At 42.4% G+C, this 25846-nt stretch overlaps 1 protein-coding gene across 9 annotated transcripts in view; it reads left to right on the top strand.

Moving 5' to 3' along the window:
- The window catches only part of EHBP1 (EH domain binding protein 1), a 205458-nt gene extending 179854 nt beyond the window's left edge, over positions 1 to 25604 (top strand). For all 9 annotated transcript variants that reach the window (XM_066546363.1, XM_066546360.1, XM_066546362.1 and 6 more), the window contains 4 exons: positions 16489 to 16588; positions 17711 to 17784; positions 24318 to 24432; positions 24593 to 25604. In XM_066546363.1, coding sequence (XP_066402460.1) covers positions 16489 to 16588; positions 17711 to 17784; positions 24318 to 24432; positions 24593 to 24683 — 380 coding nt within the window. In that variant the 3' untranslated portion in view covers positions 24684 to 25604. The remainder of the gene's footprint in view (positions 1 to 16488; positions 16589 to 17710; positions 17785 to 24317; positions 24433 to 24592) is intronic.
- Positions 25605 to 25846: the final 242 nt, after the last annotated feature.

The following is a 25846-nucleotide window of genomic DNA, read 5'->3' as shown; positions in this document are numbered from 1 at the left end:
TCTCCGCTTTCTTTTGGCCTCCCAAGACAGCTGCCTCGTAGGGACCAAATGGCAGGGAAGAAGAATATCTGCCTCACACCTGCTTTCTCCAAACTGCCTGCCACAATGCCACCGTGCCCAGCAGGCTCCCCTGGGAGGCAGTCCCTTCCTGGCCCCCTCTCCATGGAATACCAGGACAGGATAGTTTAGATAGTTTTCTCTTCTTCAAAACATCATTAGGATTGAAAAAAATGAATCTCCTGCTTGCACATTTTGCATAAATACATGGTAAGTTATCAATTGATGTTCAAATAGCTTAATTGAGTTTGAGGGGGGAAAGGTCATTTAATTGGTCTATTGAAATGTTAACAGAAACAGATATGGCAAGGGATAGACTTTAATGGCTGCAGTGTGGCACTGATGTCTGCATTCACTTGCAAAATTGTTAATTAGGGCACTTTGGTAGTTCATTTGCTTTTGTATTGATGTGCTTAGTCCAACGAGAGAAATTGGGTTTGTATATGGTATTTACATGGGGCAACAGAGGTTCACCATACAGTCGGGAATGAGGAAAATACAGCCTAAATCAGAATTGGGTTATGATTTGTGACAGTGTCTTCATTGACATCCTGCTGGTTATGGAAGTCATTTTCTAGTAGCTAGTGTATTTTTGCATGTAATTAAGTTTGATATGTTTGCTTTCTTTTTTTTTAATCATTGTAATTGTGTACTTTAATGATGCTATAAAAATAATTTTTTAAAGTTAGATATACATAGCTTTTTAGGCTAGATAAGAACAAAATGCACAGCAAAACCAGGAATTACATAGCTGTGTTTGGTAAACCCTGGAAGGAGGTGTTATCTCCTTAAATGCATGCCAAAAGGATATATTCAGTTGCAATTCCTGGCCGGCAGTCATCAGAGCCGGTGAAATTACAAAAGCTCTCCTTAGTTGTGCATTAGGTCCATCGAACCTCCCTTACAGAACCTAAACCTTTAAGGTATTGGCATTTTGTCTGTGGGAATGGCAAAATTGCATGGAGTGTCCACTAGCATTTTTAGAGGGTGGTAATTGCAGGGATTAATCCGGGTGCTGTTTCCTAATAGACTTGCTGGATGCAAAGCTTTATATTTGCCTTGGCTGGAAGAAGGCTGTATTGAGTAGAGTTTATAATAATACAATATACCCTAGGCACTCTGTATAAACAGAGGCTGCAAGAAAAAAAAGGGGAAAAGCAAGTTGCTGTGAATCATCACTTTTACACCTGGGATGCTGTTGTCCTACCAGAACAAGCTGGGAGAGAAGAGGACATTTTGCAGCAAGTTATGTGCTGATTTTAGCAGCTCCTAATGGAAAAAGGCTTTTTGTTCATTTTACATATATTGTACTTTCACATTTGGGTGTAGTTTCTGCCTCAGCCTTCGGGGCTTTGCTCTGTCGTTTTTGACGTGGCATTTATTTAAACTCCAGGCATTCCTGTAGCCAGAGTGGACATCGGCTTCATTCACTCATATGTATTTGGGAAAGTACTTACATGAAGATCACAAATATGCACAGCACAGCTATCTAGTTCTGCAAGTTTAATCCCAGCCCCAGAAAGTTTCATTGTGGCCCTATGCAAATGTATTTACATAGGAATGGGTCTTGGGTCCTTTAAAGAAGGCAACGAAGTTGGAAGACTGAGGCCAACAAATAAATGAAAGTTTCTCTAAATCCATTGGATAATAGAGGCAGTGTTAAGGCTAACCACAGTGTTGAACTAAACAGAGGGATTACTCCTGGGTTTTGCATCAGTTGTTTTCTGCCGGGTGGCCTCACTTGTCAAAAAAAAAAAAAAAAAAAAAAAAAAAAGAAGAAAAAAAAAAGTTGAACAGACAAACATTCACATGGCACATTGAGAAAAGAAGTATGCTTAATTCCATCAAAGCTCAGAAATCAGTCATTAATTTATTCTAACCTCCAATTGTTGGTCATTTGTGAAACATCTGGCCTTTAATTCATAAGAACCTAAACATAAATACAATGTGGGTTCTCCTGAGGATGGAAGCTGGGTGCAGGGGGTGCCGTGTCAGCCTATGTACATGAGCATGAGTGCACATATGTGTGTGTATTGCAGAGCCTGCAACTGCCACTTCATTTTGGAGACTTGGAAACATATTAAAATGAATCCTTCAGTTAATTTACTCTAAAAATTAGATTATTGTTCATTTGCATCTTGGAAAAGTTCTGCCATTCAAAAGAGTCTCTTCATGGTGGGTTAACAGTTAGATATTTTGCAATCTTGCAGCTTGCTAGTCAGAAGTAGTTTCTAATGAAGTTGAAATTTGAGATAGAAAATATATAAAAGCTTTCAGGAAAGACATACCCTATTTTCCATATGGCTAAGTAATTGTTATGATATTTGTTTTAAAGCTGGACTTAGACACTCCTGACTGCCCTCTAATTTGATATGGCTGGTCCCGGCGATTCTTCTGCAGGAAACTTTCGTAGTAGAATGCAGTGAAGGAGATAAATAATTTTGCAGCTATAAGCACATGGCAAAGTATAGAAAATAATTCGGTCGCCCTTACTGTTGTGCAGATAACAGTCTCCAGGTTATTTGCCTCTGCTGGGAATTGGAACCCAAGTGAAAAGGTTTAAATATTTAAATGTTTAAATGGAGATTTGAAATAAAGGTAGCATCTGGGAGCTGACAAAATTCTGACTTTTGTTAAGAATTAAACTGCTATTTAATTTGAAGGGTAAGGGTGTTGTTTTTATTTGGGGGGGGATTATAGTTCCTCACATAGCTCAAACATAGCAATATCTCCTGTGATGAGATTTCTTGTATTACACACAAGTGAAATGAGAGGCATAGAGTGAAATTAGATTATAAAAATGATAGAAAAATTTAGATTTGTCAATCCACATGGGAATCTCAGAGCTTTCTGTTTTCAGGCAGTTACCCTGTACTTTGTTTTTGTTTGTTTTTTAAAGACCTCTTTGGCCTGACCATTTGCTTTTATTGCTCAGCAGAGGCTGCCTGCAGCTCTCAGGCTGTTTTGACAGTAGAGATAATGATGCTGTCCAAATGCATAAAAAAAGAAAGAATTTTGAAGGTTTTCTATAAAGCAGCTCTTTCCCTCAATATTTTTCCTTTCCCCCTTGCTAAGTAAAGATATCTTGAGTCTGCACTCCATTGTGAAATTTACTGTATTCCAAACCTAGATCCATTGAATCTCCTTCCAAGCTGGGTTTTATTCTTTTGTACTAAAAGGATATCTGTGATTTGGCAGTGTGGCACACATTATATTAAAAGAAAAAACATCTGATGGGTAAATTAGGGGTGACTTGATGTATTTTTAGCCTTGTCCCTGCCACAGCTTGGCTGGAGTTTGGTGCTGTGGATGGGAAGCATGTGGGAACCCATGGGCACTCACATGTTGCACGGTGCGTGCACGAGCACGTGTGTATGCCCGACCCACCAACACAATACGTAAAAGTCACGTTTCAACTTTGTTAAAGCACTCATTTCCAAGGCACTGATGTCCAAAGTATTGGTAGGAGAGTGAAGATGAGAGGGGAAAAAAAAAATCTCTTTAAACAGCTTGTGAAATGTAATGTTTGAAACGGTTCTTTGAGAACGTGCAGATTATGGCTTGTGTAGTGACTCTTCCCAGCTCTCTGGGAAATGAGCTGTTGACATTCTTTTGGGTCATCATCCGAGATAGGAGGGCAACCACAAGGATTTAGCAGATAAATTCATCCAAAAAGACCTTTATCCATTTCATTGCAACTTGGAAACGTTCATGTCGAATAGCAGCATTAATGTAGCCCTTTTAGCCCTTCAAAGTGAGCCTTATGTTTAAAAAAAAAAAATGACCAGAGTAATAACTTCTATAGTCTTCTAAGAGGTAATTCATTATTTACATAATTCTGGAGCATAAACCCATCTTTCCTTCAAGAGGCTCTGAAATAGAATTGAGACTGTTATACAGAGTCTCTTTTGAATTCTAATCAACTGGATCTGTCTCAAATTCATTTCTAGTTTATTGTAAACAGTGGAATTTAAATTAATTTCTTCTTATCTTGTCTTTTGAAGAAAACTAGGAGCATGTTTAAAAGGTTTTTATTTTTAAATACAGCTCAGACTTTATTTTGGGGGGCTTTGGGGTTTTTTTAACTTTATAAACCAGGTGTCGGGCAGGATGGGCTTTGACAGCCAGATGACAATTACGCATTAGCATAGGTGATTATGGAATAAATAGGGAAAAAAAATTACTTTTTTTTTTTTTTACTTGAACTCAAATGATACTATATAGGCTGAATGTGAGACAAGGTTCCCACAATGCACTGTGAAAACCTAGGCTAACAACCACCCTGCTGCGTTGAAAACCCCAAAAAAAGACAAAAGCACAATGAAATAGAAAGCTTACCACCGGTAGCTTTCAAAACGACAAACTAGGCAAACTATACATCTCCACCACTCCAATTTTGTCAGAATGCTAATGAGCTTGCTCTGATCTTTACTCGGCTTCCCGTGTTTTCTACATCTTCAAGGACCACATGGCGCTAGCAAAATAAAGACAACTAAATGAGAATTTCGAATGCTTTTTGTGTTGGGACCTGGTGCCTTTCAGTTGACGCACTCGTTGAATATTCTCAACTTAAAAGCGTACAACAGGGGGCTGGGTATGAACTTTTTAGCAGGGCGAAATTTGTACAAAAGTAAATGAGTGTGATGAGGAAAATATGAGAAAAATTTCTGATTAATTTCCGCTCTATAATATCAATGACACCTTCAGCCCCTCTCATACTCTTCTAACAAGAGATGCTGATAAAAGATGAATGATTCCGTGTTGTTCACAGTGAATGTTTAGTGGTTTTTTAATAGCAGCATTCTACATAAAAGACACCAGGAAGTACTCCGCATTAGCAGTTGAGATCACTAGTTAATAGGATGATGTCTTTTAGCTTTTGTCACAAGATTATTAGAAAGGATGGGTTTCTGTTCTCATCCCGACATACTTTAGAGTGCTTGTTGAGCACAAGTGCTAAAATATAGGTTTCTTGGTATTGTTTCACATGCAAAGTAAAAGCCCATTAAATGCACCACCTTTTACTTTTTTTTTACCAGGTGATTTTTGTCATTGATCTCTTATTTGCCCCGTTTAGCTGTATTAATCACTTGGAGTGGTCTGCTTCTCAATGGGGGCTTGATGATGTATATGTGTATAGATTCGCTATCAAAAAATAAATCCCTTATATGCTCTGCCCCTTCACAACCCTGATTATCGAGCTGTATTTACCAGCCTGTATTATACCATCTTGAATGCTCCTTACTGGAGTCGCCCAGTCTGCAAGAGAAATCCGCGCTAGAGTAGGGAGGGGTGAGCTAGGAGGAGGCATCCTATTCCCTAAGCCAAATTTCATCTTTCAGAAACAATTGAATTCACAATTCTCTTTGGGATTCCCAAAAGCAAATGCAGATTTGTATTTACCAGTGTCAGGGCTTAGGGAGGAAAATGATGAATGCTCAGTTTTGCCTGAGAGATGAATTTAAAAATTGGTTTTGTTACCTCTTCAAGCTTGCAAACAGACAGTAAGAAAAATATCTGTGCATGTACATAAGGAGAAAAAATTAAAATCATGGTCTTTTCATATATTTCATATCTTACCTAAATGAGGGAGAAGGAATCCGTAATACTCTAAGTTTTATAGCAGTTTTTTGGCCTTGCTTTCCTGCACTACTGTTGTGCTTGGGTCAGCATGATTAATCTCAGGTGAGCCAAGAACTTGCCAAACCACGAGACAGTAATGAGTTGACCAACCATGTTATGAAAGACAAACGTGCACATCCCAAAGTAGAGCAAAGATAGGTATAACAACAGACTTCCTGTCAACATAGAAAATGTAAAAATATCACTGAAAGCAACATTTTTGATGCTTATCTTTTTACATTTAGCATAAGTGAGTGAAAGCATTTCAAAGAAATTCTAGATACGTGAATGCTACATATGTGATACTGGTTTGGGTCCCTGCTAGTGGTGGTTTGTGAACCTTCTCTATTGGAAGTACCTAACAGCTAGGAGGCTGGAAGGATATTATTGATAGCAGTTCGTTTTGGGTGGAAGGAAAGGTTTTTGGCACAAGCAAAAGATTCTTACTCTAACATGATAACAGTTTACAAAACTATGCCTTGGTAGTTACTGCTTGTTTTGAAAGCAAAGGGATATTCTATAGCATTTGTTGCAATGTGTCTCTCTCCATTGTGTAGAAACGTGAACTTGCTGCCGGGGTTGTGGTAATGGGAGCTTTGACAGCTACCAAAACCCCGGGTGAAAGAAGTGCAATGACACCATGATGGAGGTCTCATTCACAATATGGTAACTGTGCCTCTCTGTTGCATCCAAGTGTGACTTGGGTGACCTGGGGCCTGCAGAGCTCTGTGGAGATGCCTGCAAAGACACACAGTGCAAAGTCATTCATGAGAGTTTGTTAATGCAAATAAACTGGCACACCAGTGAGCTGATTTTCTGACAGGACTCTTCAGGGCCCAGATCACAACACATACACAAATTTCTGCCCAAGTATGCAATTTATAGTTGCCAGAATCATGTGTTTTATAAGCAATTGAGAACATCTTGAGTTCTTGAGGTTTATCAGCCTCTCCCCAATTTCCCTTCTGTCATGTTGCCTCCACAATCTCTTATTGGCAAACTCATTCCAAAATCCATCGGTCTCTTTCCATTAACAGTTCCTGTAAAACAGATTTGCCTTTGGTGAAGGAAGACCATCTGGCTATACTTTTCCAATTACCCACTGTTTCTACAGCTGAGAAGCTTCCACAAAACAAACCTCAGAGTTTGTCTCTAATTTGCCCCATCTCTTCAGTCTTAGGTCTGTGCATTGGTAGGCAAAAGTTCACAGGAGGTGGCCTTTCCAAGACCAAACATGGGCAATGTGCGTGTTCAACCTTCCCAGGCCAAATTCATCAAATCCTTAAAGTGGCTCAGCAGCAGCAGTGACCATATTTGTTTTTTCTCCAAGTAACACAGAATCCCATTGGCTGGAGGGACTGAGTGATAAGTCAACCTCCTCTCCATGCACTTCCCTGGCTTTTGTAGCCTCATCATTGCCTTCAAAGAACCTGTCAACAGGTTGAAGCCAGCTTGGAGAAGAGAGTCCAAGTAGAGCACTGCCCGCATAGCAGGAGACTACTCTGGGAGAGCCCTAGGCACTATGAATAGGCTTGCAAGCCTTCCAAAAGTCTTACAAGACCCAGCAGACACTTGCTTCTTTTAACTGATTTCCATCTTTCTTTGTGGTGTAGCAGTATAAATGCTCTTTCATGTGGCAGGCATAGTGTTTGGCTTTGTGCCTGGAGTTAGCTTTCTCTACAATCAGTGTCTGCTGCAAAGCGAAGGCGAGGAGAACGGCCCCTTGGTCACCCTGAGGCTCCTGGCCCACAGTGCTACTGCAGTCTGCAGAGACCACTGTTGTTTTTTTCTTGGGTTTCTCCCATTTACCACCAAAAACACCTTCTCTGTCGAAACTGGAAGCTGTGGGGCCTTGGGACACTTCAGCCTAGCTGAACTCACCCAGTTAGCCCTAGGAAGGCTTGGATCCCAGAAGTACAAACCTGCCAACTCCCACTAAGAGTACACATTTTCATTAACACAGATACAAGGTCACATTCATTGCCATCATCATCTCACTTCAGGCAGTTACTTGGGTTAAATTCAACCCTGTCCATCAAAGTAGCTTTATAATGTCCACTACCCTTTTCCAGCTCCAGGAGAATATGTTCTGAAGGAAGTAAGGCAACATATGGTAAAAATGGAATAATATGCTACCTAGCAGAGCACACTCCAATGACTTTAGGTAAATGGGCTCTCACTTCAGTATCTTACCCACCTATCACTTGCCACATAAACTGGTAGTAAACTGTTCTAAGGAGAGGTTACGAGCTGTACAGAAATTACTATCTCCAATGACAAAACATCCAACTCTACTTGTAAATCTGCACGTGAAATAATTCATCTGCCATACCATCATCCCTCTCTTGCTGGATTTCCAGTCATACTCTACCTTTTTTTTTATAGATTCAAAAGTTTGAGTGTATCAGTTCATAGTGCATGTTTTCCTGTGCTGAAATTTCTTATGAAATTGTGCTTTGTGAGAAAATTTGGGTGCATAGAGTACCAGAGGGTGATAAAGCACAAGTGTTGGTTTCACTCAGTGCTAGGATTCCCTACAGGCACTTGTCCTTAAGGCATCACTTTCTTACAGGAATCTCCAGGTGTTTCAGTGCAATCTCACCTCTTGTTGCCTGAATTTTGGGGCACAAAGTTTCTTGGTCTGGATTGATGGTCCCATACTAAAAATATATTCATAATCTTTATCCAGTCCAGGCATTCTCTTCTGGTTGGTTTTCTGTATTTTCTACTGGCCTCTGTGTTGACTCGTCATGTAGAGAAAATCAGTGGTCTTGCAGGTTTTATCTTCCACAATTTGTCTTTTCATGGAAGTTTCAGTCCTGTGATCATTTTAGGCTGCCCAGATTGTAGGCCACAAATGTTTGTCTTCCTTTGAGTCAGTCCCACTGCAGGTAAATAAATCCCTGCACGTGCTGAGATGTAGTCAGAACCCCACCCTTCTGTTTACACAGCTCTCAAAATTGTAAATAGCCTCTCTGATTTTTTTATGTTTCAGAAACCAAAGAAATTATAAATCTTCTGCTTGATATTAAACTAATTTGATGTGTGCTTGTGATAAATTCATTTCCTTGGTGGCAGCTCCATTTCTTTAGGGTTACAGTATTTTGGGGGCTGAAATAGTCAGACAATGCACTGCAATGTAGCTCTGCCTGGCAGATTCTTGGCAGTTGATTCCTACCTTTATGAGACTCCATTGTGTGGACATCAATGTCTCCTTCTCAACTGCTCTCAGACAGCAAGTTACTGGCCATGAATTTGCCTTTCTAATGTTCCTAGGCATTTTCCCATCCAGCTCAGACTCAAAAACTTGTACTAGACTTTTATCTGGTAGCTACCACTTCTGCAGTGTCATCTAAACAACAGTTCCACCTGCTTATCTGTTGCTGGCTCTTCGTGTTCATTTTCAGTGGTTTTTAATAACTGAGGAGGTCCTCGTGCTCTCAAAGGAGGAAATATTCTGGGAGAAAGCTGGGCATGGTAATCTCAAATGGGAGGCCTAAAGCTCAAGGTGGAGCAGCCCACCCACTCATGCCTGTGGGGTGTCTGTTGCAGGTTCTGTTTTGACACCGATTACTTGGAAAAAATATTTTATCCAAAATTGTGAGGTTTTCCACCAAAGGTAGCCCTCTGAAAGCAAAGGAGGGTGATTTTTCAAAAAAAATATGTCTCTTTTGGGATGCCAGAGTTTCACTCAGTGAAAAATTGTTGACCACTCATCATATAAAAATTTTCACTGTAGCTTTCAGTTGTGTGAGAGGCATTTTGCAGTAGGTCTCATGTAATTCTCCTTTACAAAAAATATCTGTTGTAAATATAGGCTTTTCTGCTTAAGTGTTTGTTGAATTCAGTAACTCACATTAAAAACAAGAGCTCGTCTGTGCATAAGCTGTTCACAGTGAGCAAGATGAGAAGACTATTAAAATCAGTGGGAAGTCTGCTGCTTGCTTGGAAGTGTTTGAGACCTTCCACCAGCCTTTGTTAGCAATGTGAGGTTGGTCAGCAAAAACAGCCAGCGCTGTTTCTCGTCCCTTCCCGTGTTCCCTTTCAGTAAAACTGTAATGGCCACAGCAGATCAGCCCCACAGTCTGGTCCAGAACACTCCACTGTAGAGGGACAGGTGTGGCTTGAACTCAGGCTGGGGCAAGAATCAGTGCAGGGGCCTGTCACAGGCTAGCCTGGCCCCAGGGAACATTTAATTTAACCTCTAAAAATTAAAGGTTAGCTTGTGTCCTAAAGCAGGAGGATCCAGTTCCTACCTCCCATGGTTTTTTGTTTGTTTATTTGACTATTTATTGCTGCAGCTTTGCCTTTCCATATTCAACATCCAGCCTGGTTTTAATTCTTGCTGAGCTCTTAGTTTCAACATTGCCTCGTGGCAACGAGTTCTACCGGTAAATGATGAGGCTTTGAGGAAAGATCATTCTTTTTATCGGTTTTAAACACACCACCTTCAATTTCAGTGAATTTCCCCAGGTTCTTATGAGACAAGATGAGACACATCCTAGAACTATTCTTTATTTGCCATTCATGTTCTCCTTCAGGTAAACAAGCCAATCTGTCCACTTGCTCCTAATACAGAAACTTGTAAAAACTCGTCCCTATGATTGGGCGAATGCAATTTTTTTTTTTTAAGCAGACAAATAAAGACAGTGGGGTATGTTTTCAAAAGACCTTCCTGTTAAATTTGTGGAATTCACTGGCATTTGAACAGCTCTCAGTAGTCACCAAGCTTCTGTCTACTACAAAATAGCCCAGAAAGAGGAGCAGAGCAAAGTCGGCCAGTTTTTGTTGTTATTTGCCCCGCTCCAGTTCCCATGCACTGGCATTCTCCTGCTGGCCTCTTCACCCAAGTGTGTTGAGTGAAGAAAGCTTCTTCTATTCTATTTTAAAACTGTGTGTAAACATCAGCAAATGGATGAAGAATGGGCTCTGTCTTAAGTAGGTTGTTTTTCATGTAGTTCTGTTGAGGTAAATGGGGAGACATGGGAAGGGTTCTGTGTTTAACCATGACACCATGGCACACACACTACACACAGTGCAAATAAAATTTAAAAACGATTACTGCTTAAGACAGCATACAGAGTGATTTCTGTAAACCTGTTATTTCTTGCCAGACTGAATGGGCTGGTTTGGGATGCTGATGTAAACCCTTTATTATTTATCCTCTACAGGTTGTAATTCATTTTTGCACAACAGCTAAATACATTTACATTTAAGGAGTTTTTAAAAAATATTAATCTATTGTCTTATCTTGACAGATTTATGATGGTATAAAGTGTAGAGGAGTTACTGTATTCATACATTTATACTGTAAACTAATCTTGTCCCTGCATGTTGTTGCTTTTTCTTCCTTTTAAGTGGTATTCTCAGTGTTTTGTAGCACTTTCTTCTCTGTTTTCTTAGCAATATACAGGTTTACTATGTTAATCCATATTGGGTTTATCTAATGCCTAGCTGCCCAAATGGCTTAAAAATAATGGGTCTAATGGTACCTAGATACACTGGTAGCTGGCTGAGTTTGAAAGTACTTTCAGCAGGAAAGGAAAAAAAAATTGTTCTTTCAAATTGATTCAGAAAAGACATTTTTCAAGATGCTTTTTATTTAAATAATTTAAGATATCATTAGCTTACAGTGTAAACAAAAATCCATTTGTAAATCCAGAAGAATATGAAGGAGGATGTGTTTGTAAAAGTCTGCCAGGAAGCTGTACAACATTAAAATAAGCTAGTTGCTTATATTGTTCTCAGAAAATGGTAATGTGTTTGTTACTGTGCTTCTTGAGTATTGTAGAAGAAAATTGACTCAAGTTTATTTCATATAACAATCAGAAATATGTGTGATGAGCCACAGGAGAAGGGAAAGGGATTTGGGGTTGTGGTTTGTTTGTTTGTTTGGTTTTTTTTTTTCTTGGCTATCATTAAAATTCTCACTATTAGTACTTTGGCTATCACTAAAATTTGTTCCAGTAAGGGACAAAATTACCAAACTTTATGCTGCATCCTCTATTAAATTCTGAGCAGGAGCTATTACAGCTTGGAATCACAACTCAGAAGCCAGTAGGAGCTTCTCATATCTGAGGGCAGAATTTAATGTCTTGTGCTATTTGAGGCTTGGTGTTGGGCTCATTCCTAATCATTGAGGAGGGTTCTGGTAGATGTCAAGTGAAGAGAAGAATAGAGCACGCATCCTTCACCACTCAAGCCAGACAATGAAATTAGAAAATGGCACTGGGAGTTGATGTGAGAGAATTCCCTTGGATTCCTAGAGGAAGAATAAAACAAGAATGAATTAATTAAAAAAAAAAAAAAAAAAAAGAAAAGTGGGGGGGAGGAGGCAGAAAGGAAGAGGGGAAAAAGAAAATAAATGAGAGAAACCCTGCCAGAAGCCTCCTCAGGTTAAAGTCCAACATTAAAAACTGTATTGACTTTTCACATAAAGGCGTGTGTGCTCACTGTTTCATCTGAGTTTCTGGTGCTGCATTTTTCAAATCTCTTACCAAGCAGTTTGCATGCATATGATGTTTGCAGCACTACCCGCTCTTATTTGAAGACTGTTTTCAGGAGTCATTATTGAACTATAGGATAAAAAGGTATAAGCATAATTACGTGTTAAAGAGAATAAATATGTTCTGCTAGATAGTTAACCAGATGAGGTTAAACAAGATAAGATGAATTCTGGTCTTTTTAGAAAACTGGCAGTCTTCATTTTAAGCTACAATGTAAAGTGCTTTATCCTGAGATTAGGTATTGTGGCAGAAGCTAAAACTGCCTTTTTCCCCTAACCGTGCCAGAATACAACCTCCTTTTCTTTCTGCGCTAACAAGACTGCTTTACCACCACAGCCCACTCTAAGTAATTAAATCAATCCTTTGTACTTACCGTATTCTCCTCTAGTGACGGTACTAGATCTGATTATATGCTTCATGCATATTCAAAGTACAGCACTGACAGCTCTTTAATGAGCTCTTACTTAATCAGTACGAACAATGTTCATCTTGTTCTTTTTTTCCTCATACATTAGAGCTAGGAACAGTTGGGGAAAAAATGAAACATCCAGCATTCATTTGAAAAATATATTGTACTTTGAAAAGTGTCTAAGCTGGAGAAGTTGCATTCTGCCCTTTAAAAGTCTGATGGACAAATTGGATTACTAGTATTGGATTAAATAACAAATGGTTAGAGGAGAAATGAGAAAAGCTCGCTGTGATCACAGGCTTTAATATTTTTTGTTACTTATAAAGCTGAAGGGGTCTTTAACCAGTTATTAAAGTCAGGATTAATTTGTAATGGTCCAACTTACTAGCTTTAAAAGGGTTTTGTTGTTGTTTATCAAAAACAATAGCGTAATGCATGTATTATGGAAAAAATTTAAGTTTAAGATCTGTGGGCCATTTATAGATTTTCAGCATCTTGTACTGGCTTAGATAAGGGGTTTGCATGTGTGGGATCGATTTGTTCTCCAGCATGGGTTTTTTGCTTCATTTAAATAATCTGTACAGTTTGTTGGGGTTTTTTTCCCCACGAACAACACAGATACTTTCCCAATTTAAATTTTCAAGCATTTGTAGCAAGTCAATTAAATACTAGTTTTACACTTGGAAAGTGGAAACAACAACCACCCCAGCAGCAGCTTGAGTTTTACAGAGTGAAACCATGTTGAAGAAAGGCTTTTTCTAATTTTTTTATTTAGAAATTGTAAATGTGAGTTTAGCTTGCAGTATTGCTGCAGTAAGAACACTCAGTTTTTCTTTGTTGAAAGTGTTTCATGTGCATCCTTTCACCAAGTAAAAAAAAATGAAGTAATGCTCTAATGCTAGTGTATTTGCCGAAGAGTTATTTAAATTTCTTATATATGGGAGTTCATCTTTATTTTGCTTGCCTGGGAAGAATTTGTTTCAGCTGTGTGCACAAGAATTTAAAAGCTGACAGTCAACAAATAAAATATCAGCATCGACTACTATTAATATTGCACACATGTGTCATTTCACTGATCAAAAAGGCCTTCGCCGGGGTAAAATTGGCCTTTTTCCAAATTGCAAGCTTTTTCTCAGCTTTTTCTTTTTTGCTCTTTCTTCTTTTGTTGCTGCCCAGGGATTTGTGCCTATCGCAGCCGATATCACATGACCGGTGTCAGGGCATCACATGGTTCCAAAGCGAATACAAAAACAGATTTAAAATTCTGTAAAAACAATCAAGACTTTGTTAATTCACTTCTAAACCAGCCCATTCTATGGATATTGCATGTGCTTTGGTGTCAGCACGGATGTATTAAAATACGCACCTGTGCAGATCTGGCACGACAGCTCCAAGCTTTACCCAGGTCTTTTCTCATTATATGTTGCAACTAACTGTGTTTAGGAGGAATGCATTAATAGAAAGAAGATTATATCTGAAGTCTGTGTTCTTAACCTGAAAGTGCATGGTACAAAAGTCAACAAAGTCAGATCCACCATTGAGCCAAACACTTTGGAGACATTTATCTCTCCCATTTCTTTTTCAAGGCTGGCAAAATTAAATGCAGCAAGGGCTTGTATTTATAATCATTGAGCCAGACATCCCAGTCCACCCCAAAATGAACAAATTTATTGAAACGTTACTGTAGCCACAGATATCTGGTTGTGAGAACTTTGCCACATTGCTAGTAAAAAATCTTATGCAGTACAGAATAGACTGATCATTTTGCAAGGAAAAAAAAAAAGCAAAAAAAATCCCCTTCTTCTTGACCTCTTCCCTGAATAAGTTTCAAGTACTTGGTGCATTTCAACAAAAGACTGGTAATACTGATTATTATCTACTTCCAAAAGCAGACCCTGTTAGATGGAGCAGTACAGCAGCAAGTCCTTTGATCTGTTACTTACCAGCAAAGTGTACTGAACTGCTGAATATTGTTGTAAATACCATGGTGTGATATTTTATGCACAAAACCCAAAGTGGAGATATTGGGGGAGAGCATTTCTACATGTCAGATTTCTTCTTTCATTTCTCCATTGCCCCAGGAGCTGGGCCCTGCTGCTTTTGTTTGGAAAAGCATCGTGGGTCCATCCATGCTTTGGGATGCTTCACCCTTCCTGTCCCACTGCTAGGAAATTGTGGCCCTAAAAGCACCATTCCAGGAAATTTCATTGACCAGGCACTTCCCAGGCAGACAAGTGGGTATGGGTGGATGTCTCCTATCAGAAAGGAGAGCGTGCCAAATGTAACCTTTTCTTACTGTGTGGGTCCACCAGTTCCACCCCAAGCTGACCCACTTCCCTGTTCATCCTCTTTTCCTGTCATTGTGTGGATGCCTTGTTGCCATGGCAGAGGGAATCAAAGAGTTTGGAGAAGGCTGGAAAACTTCCCTTGCAGGCAGGAGGCTCACCCCTGGTGAGGGTGAGATTCTCCATGTAGGTCTGGGCTTGCACGCTGTTGTGGCATTGGGGTGTGAACATGCACGTGGTGAGCATCTGGAACACTCCCATCCACAAACTGAATGCTTTGGTTTAGGGCAAAACAATGTTTTTTCTGGTGTCTTTCCAGCTACAGGTGCTAGAAAAAGCTTCTCTGCCACTAGGGATCCTATGGTTTAAGTTAACAAGGTAGCATCTCCAAGTGTGCAGCACTTTGCATGAGAGATTTCAAACCCCTTTACAAACACCAAAGAATTAGCTTTTAGCACCCTTGCAGGATCAGGACAGGTGGTTATTCACATATTGCACACAAGGTGCTTAAACTCAGACATCTACCCACACTGTCCCAATGAAGCACTATCAAAGCTGGGAAACAAACTCACATGACCATGCTCCTGCTCCTTTGCCTTTATTCCAAGTTTATTCCTTGATTCATTTTAACCCTATGAAGTGTGTGAGTTTCATAATTCAATGAGGAGCATATAGCCTTTGCTCTTCACCTCAGCATGAGGGATGAGAATGGCAGGTTTCCATTCTCAGAAGCACAGCCTCCACAAAGGACTTTCTTCATGTCCCTGAGCTCAGAGAGGGTGGAATTTGGCTGAACAGCCCTGCTACAAGGAAAGCACAGTCAGGAATCTTCTGGACACTCATCTGCCTTTTGCTCATGTTGCAGAGGTGGTGACACAGAGTCTTAGAGAGTCTGGTAGGGTTTAGCGCTGCCTGCAGGTAGGCTATGAAGAGTCCCGATCCTGATCCTGCCTGGGATGGGTGGGGGCTAGGGAAAGGGGTGCTAGCCCATGCATACACACAGGGGACCCTTGGGTACCTGGATCCCAGGATTATTTGTATTTGTGCAGATGCTCCCTTTGGTTGCATGTTGAAAAGAGGAGCAGCTCTTTCCAGCTCATCTGGAAGAGTGGCCATGAGCACAGAAGCTGAGCAGGTGCCCACACCTTAGCCAAGAGTTCAAGATTAGCATCTCTTCTGCAGCTACTTTGATCCCTGCCACATCATCCTGGCTGTGCTGGGTTTGCATGGGTGGAGTGGATCTTGCCTACAGGGGTTGTTTTTGTGTTTGGTGATGACCAGACATCTTTTAGCAGTAAGGGTCATTCACTGGAAGCATTGCAATTGTACAGTTCATTTGTGAGAATTTAAAATACACAGTCCTTTTAAAAGGCATTTATTTAGGGCCAGCATGATAAAGAACACTACAATGTATCCTGGAGGATGGCTGCTTTCAAAGATTTATTTATAAACCAGGCAGGACTTGGCAGTCATGTGATATTTTTACCATTTGAGAATATGCATTGTCATGCTCAGTGATACTGGCAAATGATACTCCAAAACCTGAAATGAAAATATGTACCTCAATTTGTGAAATGCCACAGAAGTAATGAAATTCTCTTGATTGCAGGAAGAAACACAGAAGAAGAAGAAGCTATGATGCAGGAGTGGTTCATGCTGGTTAATAAGAAGAATGCCTTAATAAGACGAATGAACCAGCTTTCTCTTCTGTAAGTATAGATGAACATATGTATTTACAAAAGGATGATTTACTCTTCAGATAAAAGCAAAACATTTTTTACTCTCTTCCCACTAGGCTTCAAAAAAAAAAACCCTCAAAAGTGAGTAGTGTGGATGTGTTACACATTGAGTAACTTGTTTTTCTCATATTTCAGACTTGAAAATGAGAAGCATGCAATGACACAAGATTAGCCAGAGCTGTGAAAAAATAAATTAAAGAAATACTAAGCACTGTTACATTTTCAAAAGCCCAACAGCAGAATAAAACTGCATTTTAGAAATGCACAGATAGATTTGGATTGTGCCTCAGATGAGACAGGTGAAGTCTATTCAGAGAGAAGAGCCAAATTTGAGTCACTACCTGCTTTGTAGAAAATCCTCAGTCCCATCTCTGCTGAAGAGATGTCAGTAAATCAGTCACAGTGCAGTGATACCACTGATAGTGCAAAGTAAGGACAAATGAACCTTTTCTCACTGGCAGTGTTGAGGAAGGGAGAAGGTGCAGCTCGTTTGTAGAGGCATCCTGCCCCGAGTGCTTCTCTTCCAGTTCTTTCACTTTGATACTTCTTTCCATAATGCCACCTAGTGTAGCTGCCTGCATACTTCCCTGGGAAGAGCCTCTGCTCACCTATCTCCTGCTGGGTCTGAACTTGACAGAGGATTTTACCTGCAAAATATTAAGCTTTCTAATCCCTTGTCTAATTTTTATTGTTGGTTAGGGCAGAATATATACAGAATAATACTTCCAGTGTCATGTTACCTTGGTGAATAGGTTGATGCTGGAATTTGCTCATTAGATCTAGGGGAATATTTTATACTTTGGACATTCCAGAACAGCTGTTCCAGAGATGAATATGAAATAATTGCATCCTGTAGCGCAGTGGAGTTAAACTGACAGAATTAAAGCCGACCTTATGTGAAATGAAAAGGCCCTGTTACTGAATAGGCCACCTCATGCCAGATTTTAAGTTTGTGTATCATTTGTTTGGAGTAGCTTAAAGTTAAAGAGAAAAGTCAGTTGTGAGTCCTAAAATCAATGTAAGTTAAAGGTGCTTTTAAGTGTTTAATGATTTAGTAATTAACATATTGATGAACATTTGCAACTTGCCTAGGGAAAAAGAACATGACCTAGAAAGGCGCTACGAGCTGCTGAACCGGGAGCTGAGAGCAATGCTGGCTATTGAAGGTAAGAGCAGTGCTGGGGCAAGGGGGGAAAGCTCTCACTGCCAGACAGGTTTGGCACCTGGGAGTGCCAAACATGGAGGCTCCTCTGAAGCCCAGTGGTAATGCTGATATTTGCATCACTTCAAGTGATAGCACATGGCAAGTGTGCTGAGGCTGCAATCCCAGTATTAAGTTTTCTTCAGGATTAAAAAAAAAAAAAAACAAAAAAACGAGATACGGGACAAGGAAGTATGGTCTTGTTGCAATAAACTTTGAAAACAACGTGATGAGGAGGTAGAGCATGTGTCTGGGGTTTACAGGTTTTTGTTACAGTAGTGCTCTCTTGGTTTTCCTGCGGCATCGTGCTGCTTTTGGTGCCACAGAAAAAGGAAGGGGTGACCCACAGAAGAGGGCCTCTTCCTTTTAATGTTTCAGACCTGTTCTACAACAGTAACTCACTTGGGGAAAAAACTCTCATTGGTTTTGGTGGTAAAACACTAAGTTTGTCAAGTAAATATTTCATCAGGAGCACCAGCAGGATTAGTGCGATCCTTTGCACAGAGTTTCTCCCTTCCCTGTGACTCTTCCCAGTTTAGTCACCTCACCTGAATGGAGGTAACACTCAGGGGAAGATTGACACAGGATAAATGAAACAATTGCACCCCTTCCATAGGGCTTTCCAGTGAATGGTACAATAATCCTTGGGATGATTCATAATAAAAAATAAACATCCAGATAGCTTAAACCATTGCTTGCATTATTTTCTTATTTAAATATCTTAAGTGTTTTCTAATGCTGCACCACTTATACCTCTCAGTCACAAATGCTGCCTTACAGTTCAAAGATGTTTGCTTTAAAGTTAATCCTTTGGGCTCTGTAAAATGGACCTTTTGTCTAATCAATGCAAATTGATTTTGCTATTCTGTATTGACCTCTTAACCCTTTGACTGTCCATGGTAATTTCTTTCTTCACCTGATAAGGTACCTGATCCATAATAAATCAATTCTAATTAGTTTGGAGACTTCACTGGGAGCATAAGTTTGTTGGAAAAAAGCAGCAGGTTTCAGGTAGCTTTTTCCTATCTCTCCATCTGTAGTTATATTTTTTGCATAAGGCTGTCTTCACTATATTCCTGGATAATCCTGGGTCATAAATATATACATTGCTTTCTGCAGAGACAGGTCAGATTTGGAATACAATTCGGAATTGTGCTGATGAAATATTTAAAATGTAAAATAATCTAAAACTAGAGAGCAGCTAAGAGATCCTGGATTTACACCTAAACTTTCGATGTTTAATTGCCTCATCTATGTGTACTGCCTTGGAACGTCCTAGCAGCAGCCTTTGAATGTCTAGCAGCTTCTGCCATTTACACATTGTCTGGAACAAAAATGGTTTTTTAATTTCTTTTTGTAAATTCAGAGAGGTATGCCCAAACTCCAGAGAAGATTTTTTTCTCTCTCTCTCTTGTTTTTTCTCTTTTTTTTTCTTTTTTTTTTTAATATGCTACTGGTGGTATGGTAAACAGAGGTTTAGGAAGCAAACATAAGTGCTGGAGAAATTTGGTTATTTTGGGGGATTTTTTTATTTATGCAACAAAGTCCTCATTTAGCATTTTAGCTCTCAATAAGATTATTGGTCTTCTAGAACTTTTAACAGTTACGTGCTTTTACCCAAAAACCATATTAAAGGAGAGACTCTTCCAGGATTTAAACACCTGTGAAAACTCAAAATATGCATTTGTGACAATCTCTCCTCTCGATGGATGCATCGGTGTTTTCTGTATTCAGAAGATGCAAAGATGCAGTTTTTGGGAAGCCCTGCTAAAACCACACCATTTCCAGTGTGATTTCTCTGGAGAAGCAGGGGCTGCCCGGACAGCCCAGCACTGTCGGCCCCGAGGCCATTTAGCCGATTGCTAATGAGTGCGTGGGCTCCCTGAAAGGGTTGAAAAGGCAGATCTCACTTTTACCCGCACCACTTCCAAAACCGAAGTATATGGGCAGGAAAAAAAATACATATATGTATACACACACACACACACACACACACACACACACACATGTATATGTGACAGAATGGGAGCGGTTTGTTTGTCCAAAAGAAAGGCAGAACACACCAACCCAAACTGGAACTTAAAAAAGAAAAAGTCTTTGAAAGGTGGTAATTACTGTTTTGGTAAATTGCTCTAACTCTTCCACGCGTGACTATGCTGTTTAAAAATCTGTCAACCAATTTACTTAGCTGGTTGATGACAGGGGAAAAAGGGAGAGAGAAGAGCTCTGCGGAAGGTGGGAGCCTGCTGATAGAGGCAGATAAAGGCGGTTCTGCCGTGCCCGTGGCTGGGGCAGCGCTGCGGCCGGAGGTGCTGCCCGGTGGGATGTTCAGTGATGTGGAGACGGCGGCTCCTTCCCGGCCGCTCATCGGCAGGCACCGGGAGCTGAATGGCCTCTTGGAGGGTTACGGCACTTCACGAGGAGCACATGAATGACCCAGGGTGGTAAAAAAAAAGGCATACTCCCCCCCTCCCCCACGGAGCCGTAGCGATAAGAAAGGGAGAGTTAACGCGCTGCCTGCTTCCAGCTAGAAAGTGTTCTTCTTGGACTGTTCCGACCGAGAAAGGCCGGAACCCCCTCACTAAGAGGCCAAAGCAAACGCAGGTAAACGGGGTCCGTTTTCACCTCTGCACCTCCCCGCGCGTCCCGCCCGGCTTTTGGAGCCAGCTGCTCCTGAGCACAAGGTGCTGCGTTTCAGAGCCTGGTTTCACTGCAGCTGCAGCCGAGTACCGGGATGCCTCAATTCCAGCTAGCTTGCCTCTCACTCCTTTCTTTTATTTTTTTTTTTCATTCGAGTTTTAATGCCTCCTTAGAAAAGATAAGTTCATTTTTGCACACCTTGGGGTGGTGTGTTCATTTTCTGCCCAAGAAATGGATCTTCATTCGGATTTTGTACATCTTGATTTATTCTTGGCTTATAGTTTGAAGTGGGTGCTCTTCTAAAAGGATTTATGCATAGGTTCACTATTTTTGTAGTTATGGTTTATATGATAAGCTTTTTATATTTAAAATCAATATGTAATCCTGTGGAGGAGCTTATCCTCTAAAACCCCATTTGTAAATCTATTTTAGCTTTGTTACACCGCGCAGCCACAGTATTCCATAGATTGATTAGGTTCAGCAGCAGAATCCTATCAAATGGCCTGCTCTGATGATGATGCAAACTCTTTCAGGATTGCTAGTTGACTGGAACTAAAGATAAGACCTGACTGCAATCCCCCAATGTGCTCTTTACAAAACTAGTGTTAATTTTCATCAAAGTGCCAGGCTTATTTATTATAGTGGCAAGGTTGAAGGTTTTACTACGAGAACTTTCGACCATTTCTATTAAAGCATTTCTATGGGAACTGGACGTCTGTTTGCTCAAAGTAATTATCAGTTTAAGCAGTGGGGGGAAAAAAAAGACAATATGAAGTCAATGAAGATGAGTAATTGAAAACATTTCTACTTCAATGTGAATTTAGCAAACTCTGTCATTTTAAACTGCCCATCGCGAGTGGTGGCACGGGGGTTTTAGCTTTCAACACTTTTAGCTCATATACAGCCTCAGAGCTTAATCCTATTTTTGTCCAGAGTGTAGCTTTTATAACAGTATTATTCTGAAATCTTCAAATTAATCACAGCCCATATTGTAGCTTCCCAGAGCTGCAGTCAGCCTGGGTAACTATATATGACAGGTGTTATAGATAATCCTGGCTTAAAAGGCACAACAGGTAGGAATCAAACTTGAACACAGTTGCTTTTTTAAACATAGGGATGTTTCCTAAAACTGCTGCCCAGCAGTATTTTGTTGGATAAAACAAAATTGCAAGGTAGTCACCTATAAAATGTTATTTAAATACTTAGAGTCAGTTACCCTTTTAAGCAATTGTTGCTTGACTCTTTATTTATTTTGGGGGGAGGAAAGGCAGACTCCTTTCCTAGAAACGGAAGTCAAATTGCAAGGGAATAGTTCTGCCAGCAGGTTTTCCCAAGGCATATTTCAAACATTTATAATAAGCAAATGTGTAAAAAACAACCAAAAAACCCCAAACAAATACACAGTTCTGTTTCATGAAATCCTAATAGGACGGTATTTACTTCACAGGGCTATAAGATGAAGCAACAAAACCTGTAGCACTTAGGAAGGGACTTAACAGGGAAAAATAGTGAGAAACTGAGCAAAACATTTACTGAAATATTCTGACTTGTTTGCTCTTTCAAAAGCTAAAGTTGCTGCTGCAACTGGAGAACAAGGGATGAACGAACAAACAAACAAAAAGCTTTAAAAATAAGAAGTGAAAACCATCAAAATTGCAAAAAAAAAAAAAAAAGTCCAGGTAGAGACGATGGATTTCAAATCCTTTTTCATCCAGAGCTCCGTGTGCCCAGATGTGCTGGAGGAGCCAGAGTCCCAGCACAATTCCCAGCTGAAGCCAGGGAAAAGTTTACCTGAAAGTTGGGAACCACGTCTGGGGGGAAGCAAAGACCCCTGAAACCCTCTGCCATGTCTCTTTCTCTCCTTTTCTGTCTGGCTTGCTGCCGTGGCCCTTTTCAGGGCCTTTTCAGTGTTGTCATGCTGAGATCTCATTGCGTGTGAGGGGCTTTATTTGTGGGGCAAAACGCTGCGGTTTGGGGAAGTTCTGGCTCACGGAGTGGCAGAGCAGTGTGTTTTACAGGGGGTGAAGTGGAGGAGCTTTGCCCAAAAGGAGCAGAAGGGGAAGCAGCAGTGCAAATCTGGAGGCTGCTCCAAGAAGTAGCACCTAAAAGGCTGCTACCCGAATTAAAGCAGCTTTGTGGCAGGAAAAAAATGGCTTGGATTACCAGTAATTTTAGCTGCTAACTCCACCTCTAATCTGTGTACACTTGAAAAAATTATTCCCTTAGCAAGGGTAGAGGGGAAAGGACACATTAAAAAAAAAAAAAAAAGAAAATGAGAAAGGAAAAGGAGGAGAAAAATTAGAAAAATAAAGACTCGCGGGAAGTTTGGGCAGTGCCCTGGCAGGCCGGTGCTGCGGGAAGGGCTCCGGTGCCTGCGGGACGCGGCCGTGCGCGCTCGCTGCTCCAGTGCCTGCTGCACACGCGTGTGCCGTGGGTTCCCCCGCCTGCTGCTTTTCCCGGGGCTCCTCGTGGGCCCGGGCAGACGGCGAGGAGGGCGCGATAAAAGCGGTTCCACATTCCTGCCTTTCTGCCGCTCTTCCAACCTTCATTGCATGATGATGCATCTAATTTTTAATTTGTAAATACAAGGCTGAATTCCCTCTAGCACCACTTGCTTTCATAAAGCTTCTGAGCAGTTTGCTGTCTTGAATAAATTTGGCTTTGGAGGGGGGTCAGGGGGATTTGAACCACCGCATTCTTGCGGGGTTTGTGAAGATTCACATGGTAACCGGTGGGGAGCATTGTTCGGCTTATCTGAATAAGCACCAGCCATGTGAGTTTTAACATGATCGCCCAGGGCAATGGAGAGCACGGGTGGGTGGGGGAGAAAGCCAAAAGGACTGCACCCTCTCTCCCCTTCGCCTTCGGGAAGCGCGGCCGGGAGGAGGAGGACAGCGCCGGGCCGCTGGCGATGGCTTCTCCCGGTGCTTGGGTTTTTTTTTTTTTTGGAGCCGGTGTCCTCTTTCCCTCCCGCTCCTCAATTGTCCTGCTATCTCCCTCATAATCTACTGCTCCTGCTTTTCATTGTTTACCTTCTTAATGAGGGAGGCGGGGAAGGCTGGGGCTTGACTGACAGCGACAAGCCCTCACGGTCTGGCTGCAGAGCCCGAGGCTGCGGGCGGCCCCGGGGGCTGCGCCGGGCCGGGCCGGGCCGCGGCCAGAGGAATCCCTTTGGGAATAGCGATGCTGCCCATCCGCCGCTGGCTGCCAGCGCCGGGGCTGGAGGGGCCCCGCGATATTCTGTAGCAAGTGTATTTTTACTTCAAAGTGGGAAATGCTAATTAAGCGATACCTGCCTTTAAAGTTACTGTGGAGCATATGGTGCGCAGTGTGAGATTCCTGCAGCCGCTGGGAGCGGGCGAGGAGCGCGCAGAGAGGAGCCGGGCTGCGGGAAGCGGGCATTCCTCCGGGAGGCAAACCTGGCAGTGGCCGTGCCCGCCAGCGGACACAGGCGTGGGGAAAAACAAAACAAATCTTACATTGAAAAGGGAAAAAAAAAAAAAAAAAAGAAAAAGAAAAAAAAGAAAAAAGGAAATAAACTCCCACCCAAACGACCCCAAAATCGCTGCTCAGCTCCCCCAAGCCAAGGAGGGCGAAACGCCGCCGGGCTGCGCTTGTCCCCGCTGTAGCCTCGCTGGGGAGAGAGGCCGGGGCCAGGCTAAGCTGCGCTGGGCTCTACCGGGCTGGGGCAGGCTGCATTGGGCTGTACTGAGCCAGGCCGGGCCGGGCCGAGCTGTGCCAGGCTGCGTTGGGCCGGGCCGGGCCGGGCCGCAGCGGGCGCGGGTTCCGCGGGCTTGGCTGTGCCGGGCACCGGCGGCCGCCGCTCTCACCGCTGCTCTTGTTGTGCTTCTCCTGCAGACTGGCAGAAGACCGAGGCGCAGAAGAGGCGAGAGCAGCTCTTGCTGGACGAACTCGTAATTCTCGTTAACAAACGGGACGCGCTGGTCAGGGACCTGGACGCCCAAGAGAAGCAGTGAGTCGGGCAAAGGGGAAGGGGGTCCCCGCCGAGCCGCCACGGTCCCCACGGAAAGTTTGGTCCGAGTCCGGGGGCGCCGCGGCCGTGGAGGGGAGCGGGGCCGGCGCCCGTCCCGCGCAGCCCCTCCTCACCCGCCTCCCGCCGCCTCTTTCCGCAGGGCCGAGGAAGAGGACGAGCATTTGGAGAGGACCCTCGAGCAAAACAAAGGCAAGATGGCCAAGAAGGAAGAGAAATGCGTTCTCCAGTGAGCGGCCTTCCCGCGGCGGCAGCGAAATCGCAGCACGGCTTTCTTACGTTCTTAAAATGCCGACATGAGACTGGGAAAAAAAAAAAAAAAAAAGAAAAAGATGTTTTGAAAAAAAATTAAACTTCTTTCAATTTTCTTAGGCCAGATCTAGGCTGCGCCGGGCCCCACTCCGTTGTTTTTTTGTTTTCCGTTCAAGCGAACTCGCGTTGTCCCATGATTTCCTTGTGGGCTCAGCTCTCCTTCCGAAAGCGTTGGACATAGAATCTCCGAGACCCCTGGCGTGCGGGCGATGCCGGAGATGGGCGGAAGGAGGAGAAGAAATAGTCTGTCCTGGTTTCTGGAGCTGGAGGAGGGCTGAGTTTTGAAATAAAAATGTTTTTGTCGTAATAGGATTAGAGAGGAGGATATAGGAAAAAAAAATCATTGGGAATGGTTTCATCTAGTCCTGCCATATGTAATACTTAATAAGCTACCTACATTTTATAGTTAGGTCAGATCCACCCCAGTTATTATTAAAAATGTGCTGTATTTACCAGTGGTTTATTACATCAGTTTTACATTTCCCCGGGAGTAGAGCCGAGCTGCTCTGGTTTACTCGGGGGACTTCTCCCCCAGAGCTGGCACAAATCCCTGGGAGCGGCTGCGGGCGGAGTGGGGCAGCCCAGGGCAGAGACCGGCCCGGCCCAGGACAGCGCGACACTTCCCACCCGCGTCCTCCCGCGGATGGACCGGACCGGACCGGACCTGCTCCGCGTTATTTATTGCGCCCGGCCGCGTTCCCCTCCGCACCCCGCCCCGTCCGTGTGCCCCCAAGCGTGTCCCGCGCTCGCATCGTCCCTTCGTGGAGCTCGTCTCGTTTATTTATTACAACACCGAGTCATATATAAAATTTTCAATAAAACCCGAATCTTTCTTACCGTAACAGCCGCTTTCCTCTTTACCTGCGAATTTCCCTTCACCCCTCCCGCCTTCGGTCGGCCAGGGAGGGGGCTCGAGGGGCGGGAAGGGCCCGATCCCGGCGGGAGGGGCAGCGGGACTCCGCGCCCCGGGCCGCCCCGGCCACCGCCGCTTCGCCAACGCAACGAAACGCACCGCACGGAAAAGTTTTTCGTTCGATTTTAATAAAATGCAACTCGGGGAGGGGGAGGTAAAACTTTTCCCCGT

The sequence above is a fragment of the Molothrus aeneus genome, chromosome 3, assembly GCF_037042795.1.
Source record: "Molothrus aeneus isolate 106 chromosome 3, BPBGC_Maene_1.0, whole genome shotgun sequence".
NCBI classification, from domain to species: domain Eukaryota; kingdom Metazoa; phylum Chordata; class Aves; order Passeriformes; family Icteridae; genus Molothrus; species Molothrus aeneus.
This window is presented reverse-complemented; position numbering and strand designations above follow the sequence as displayed.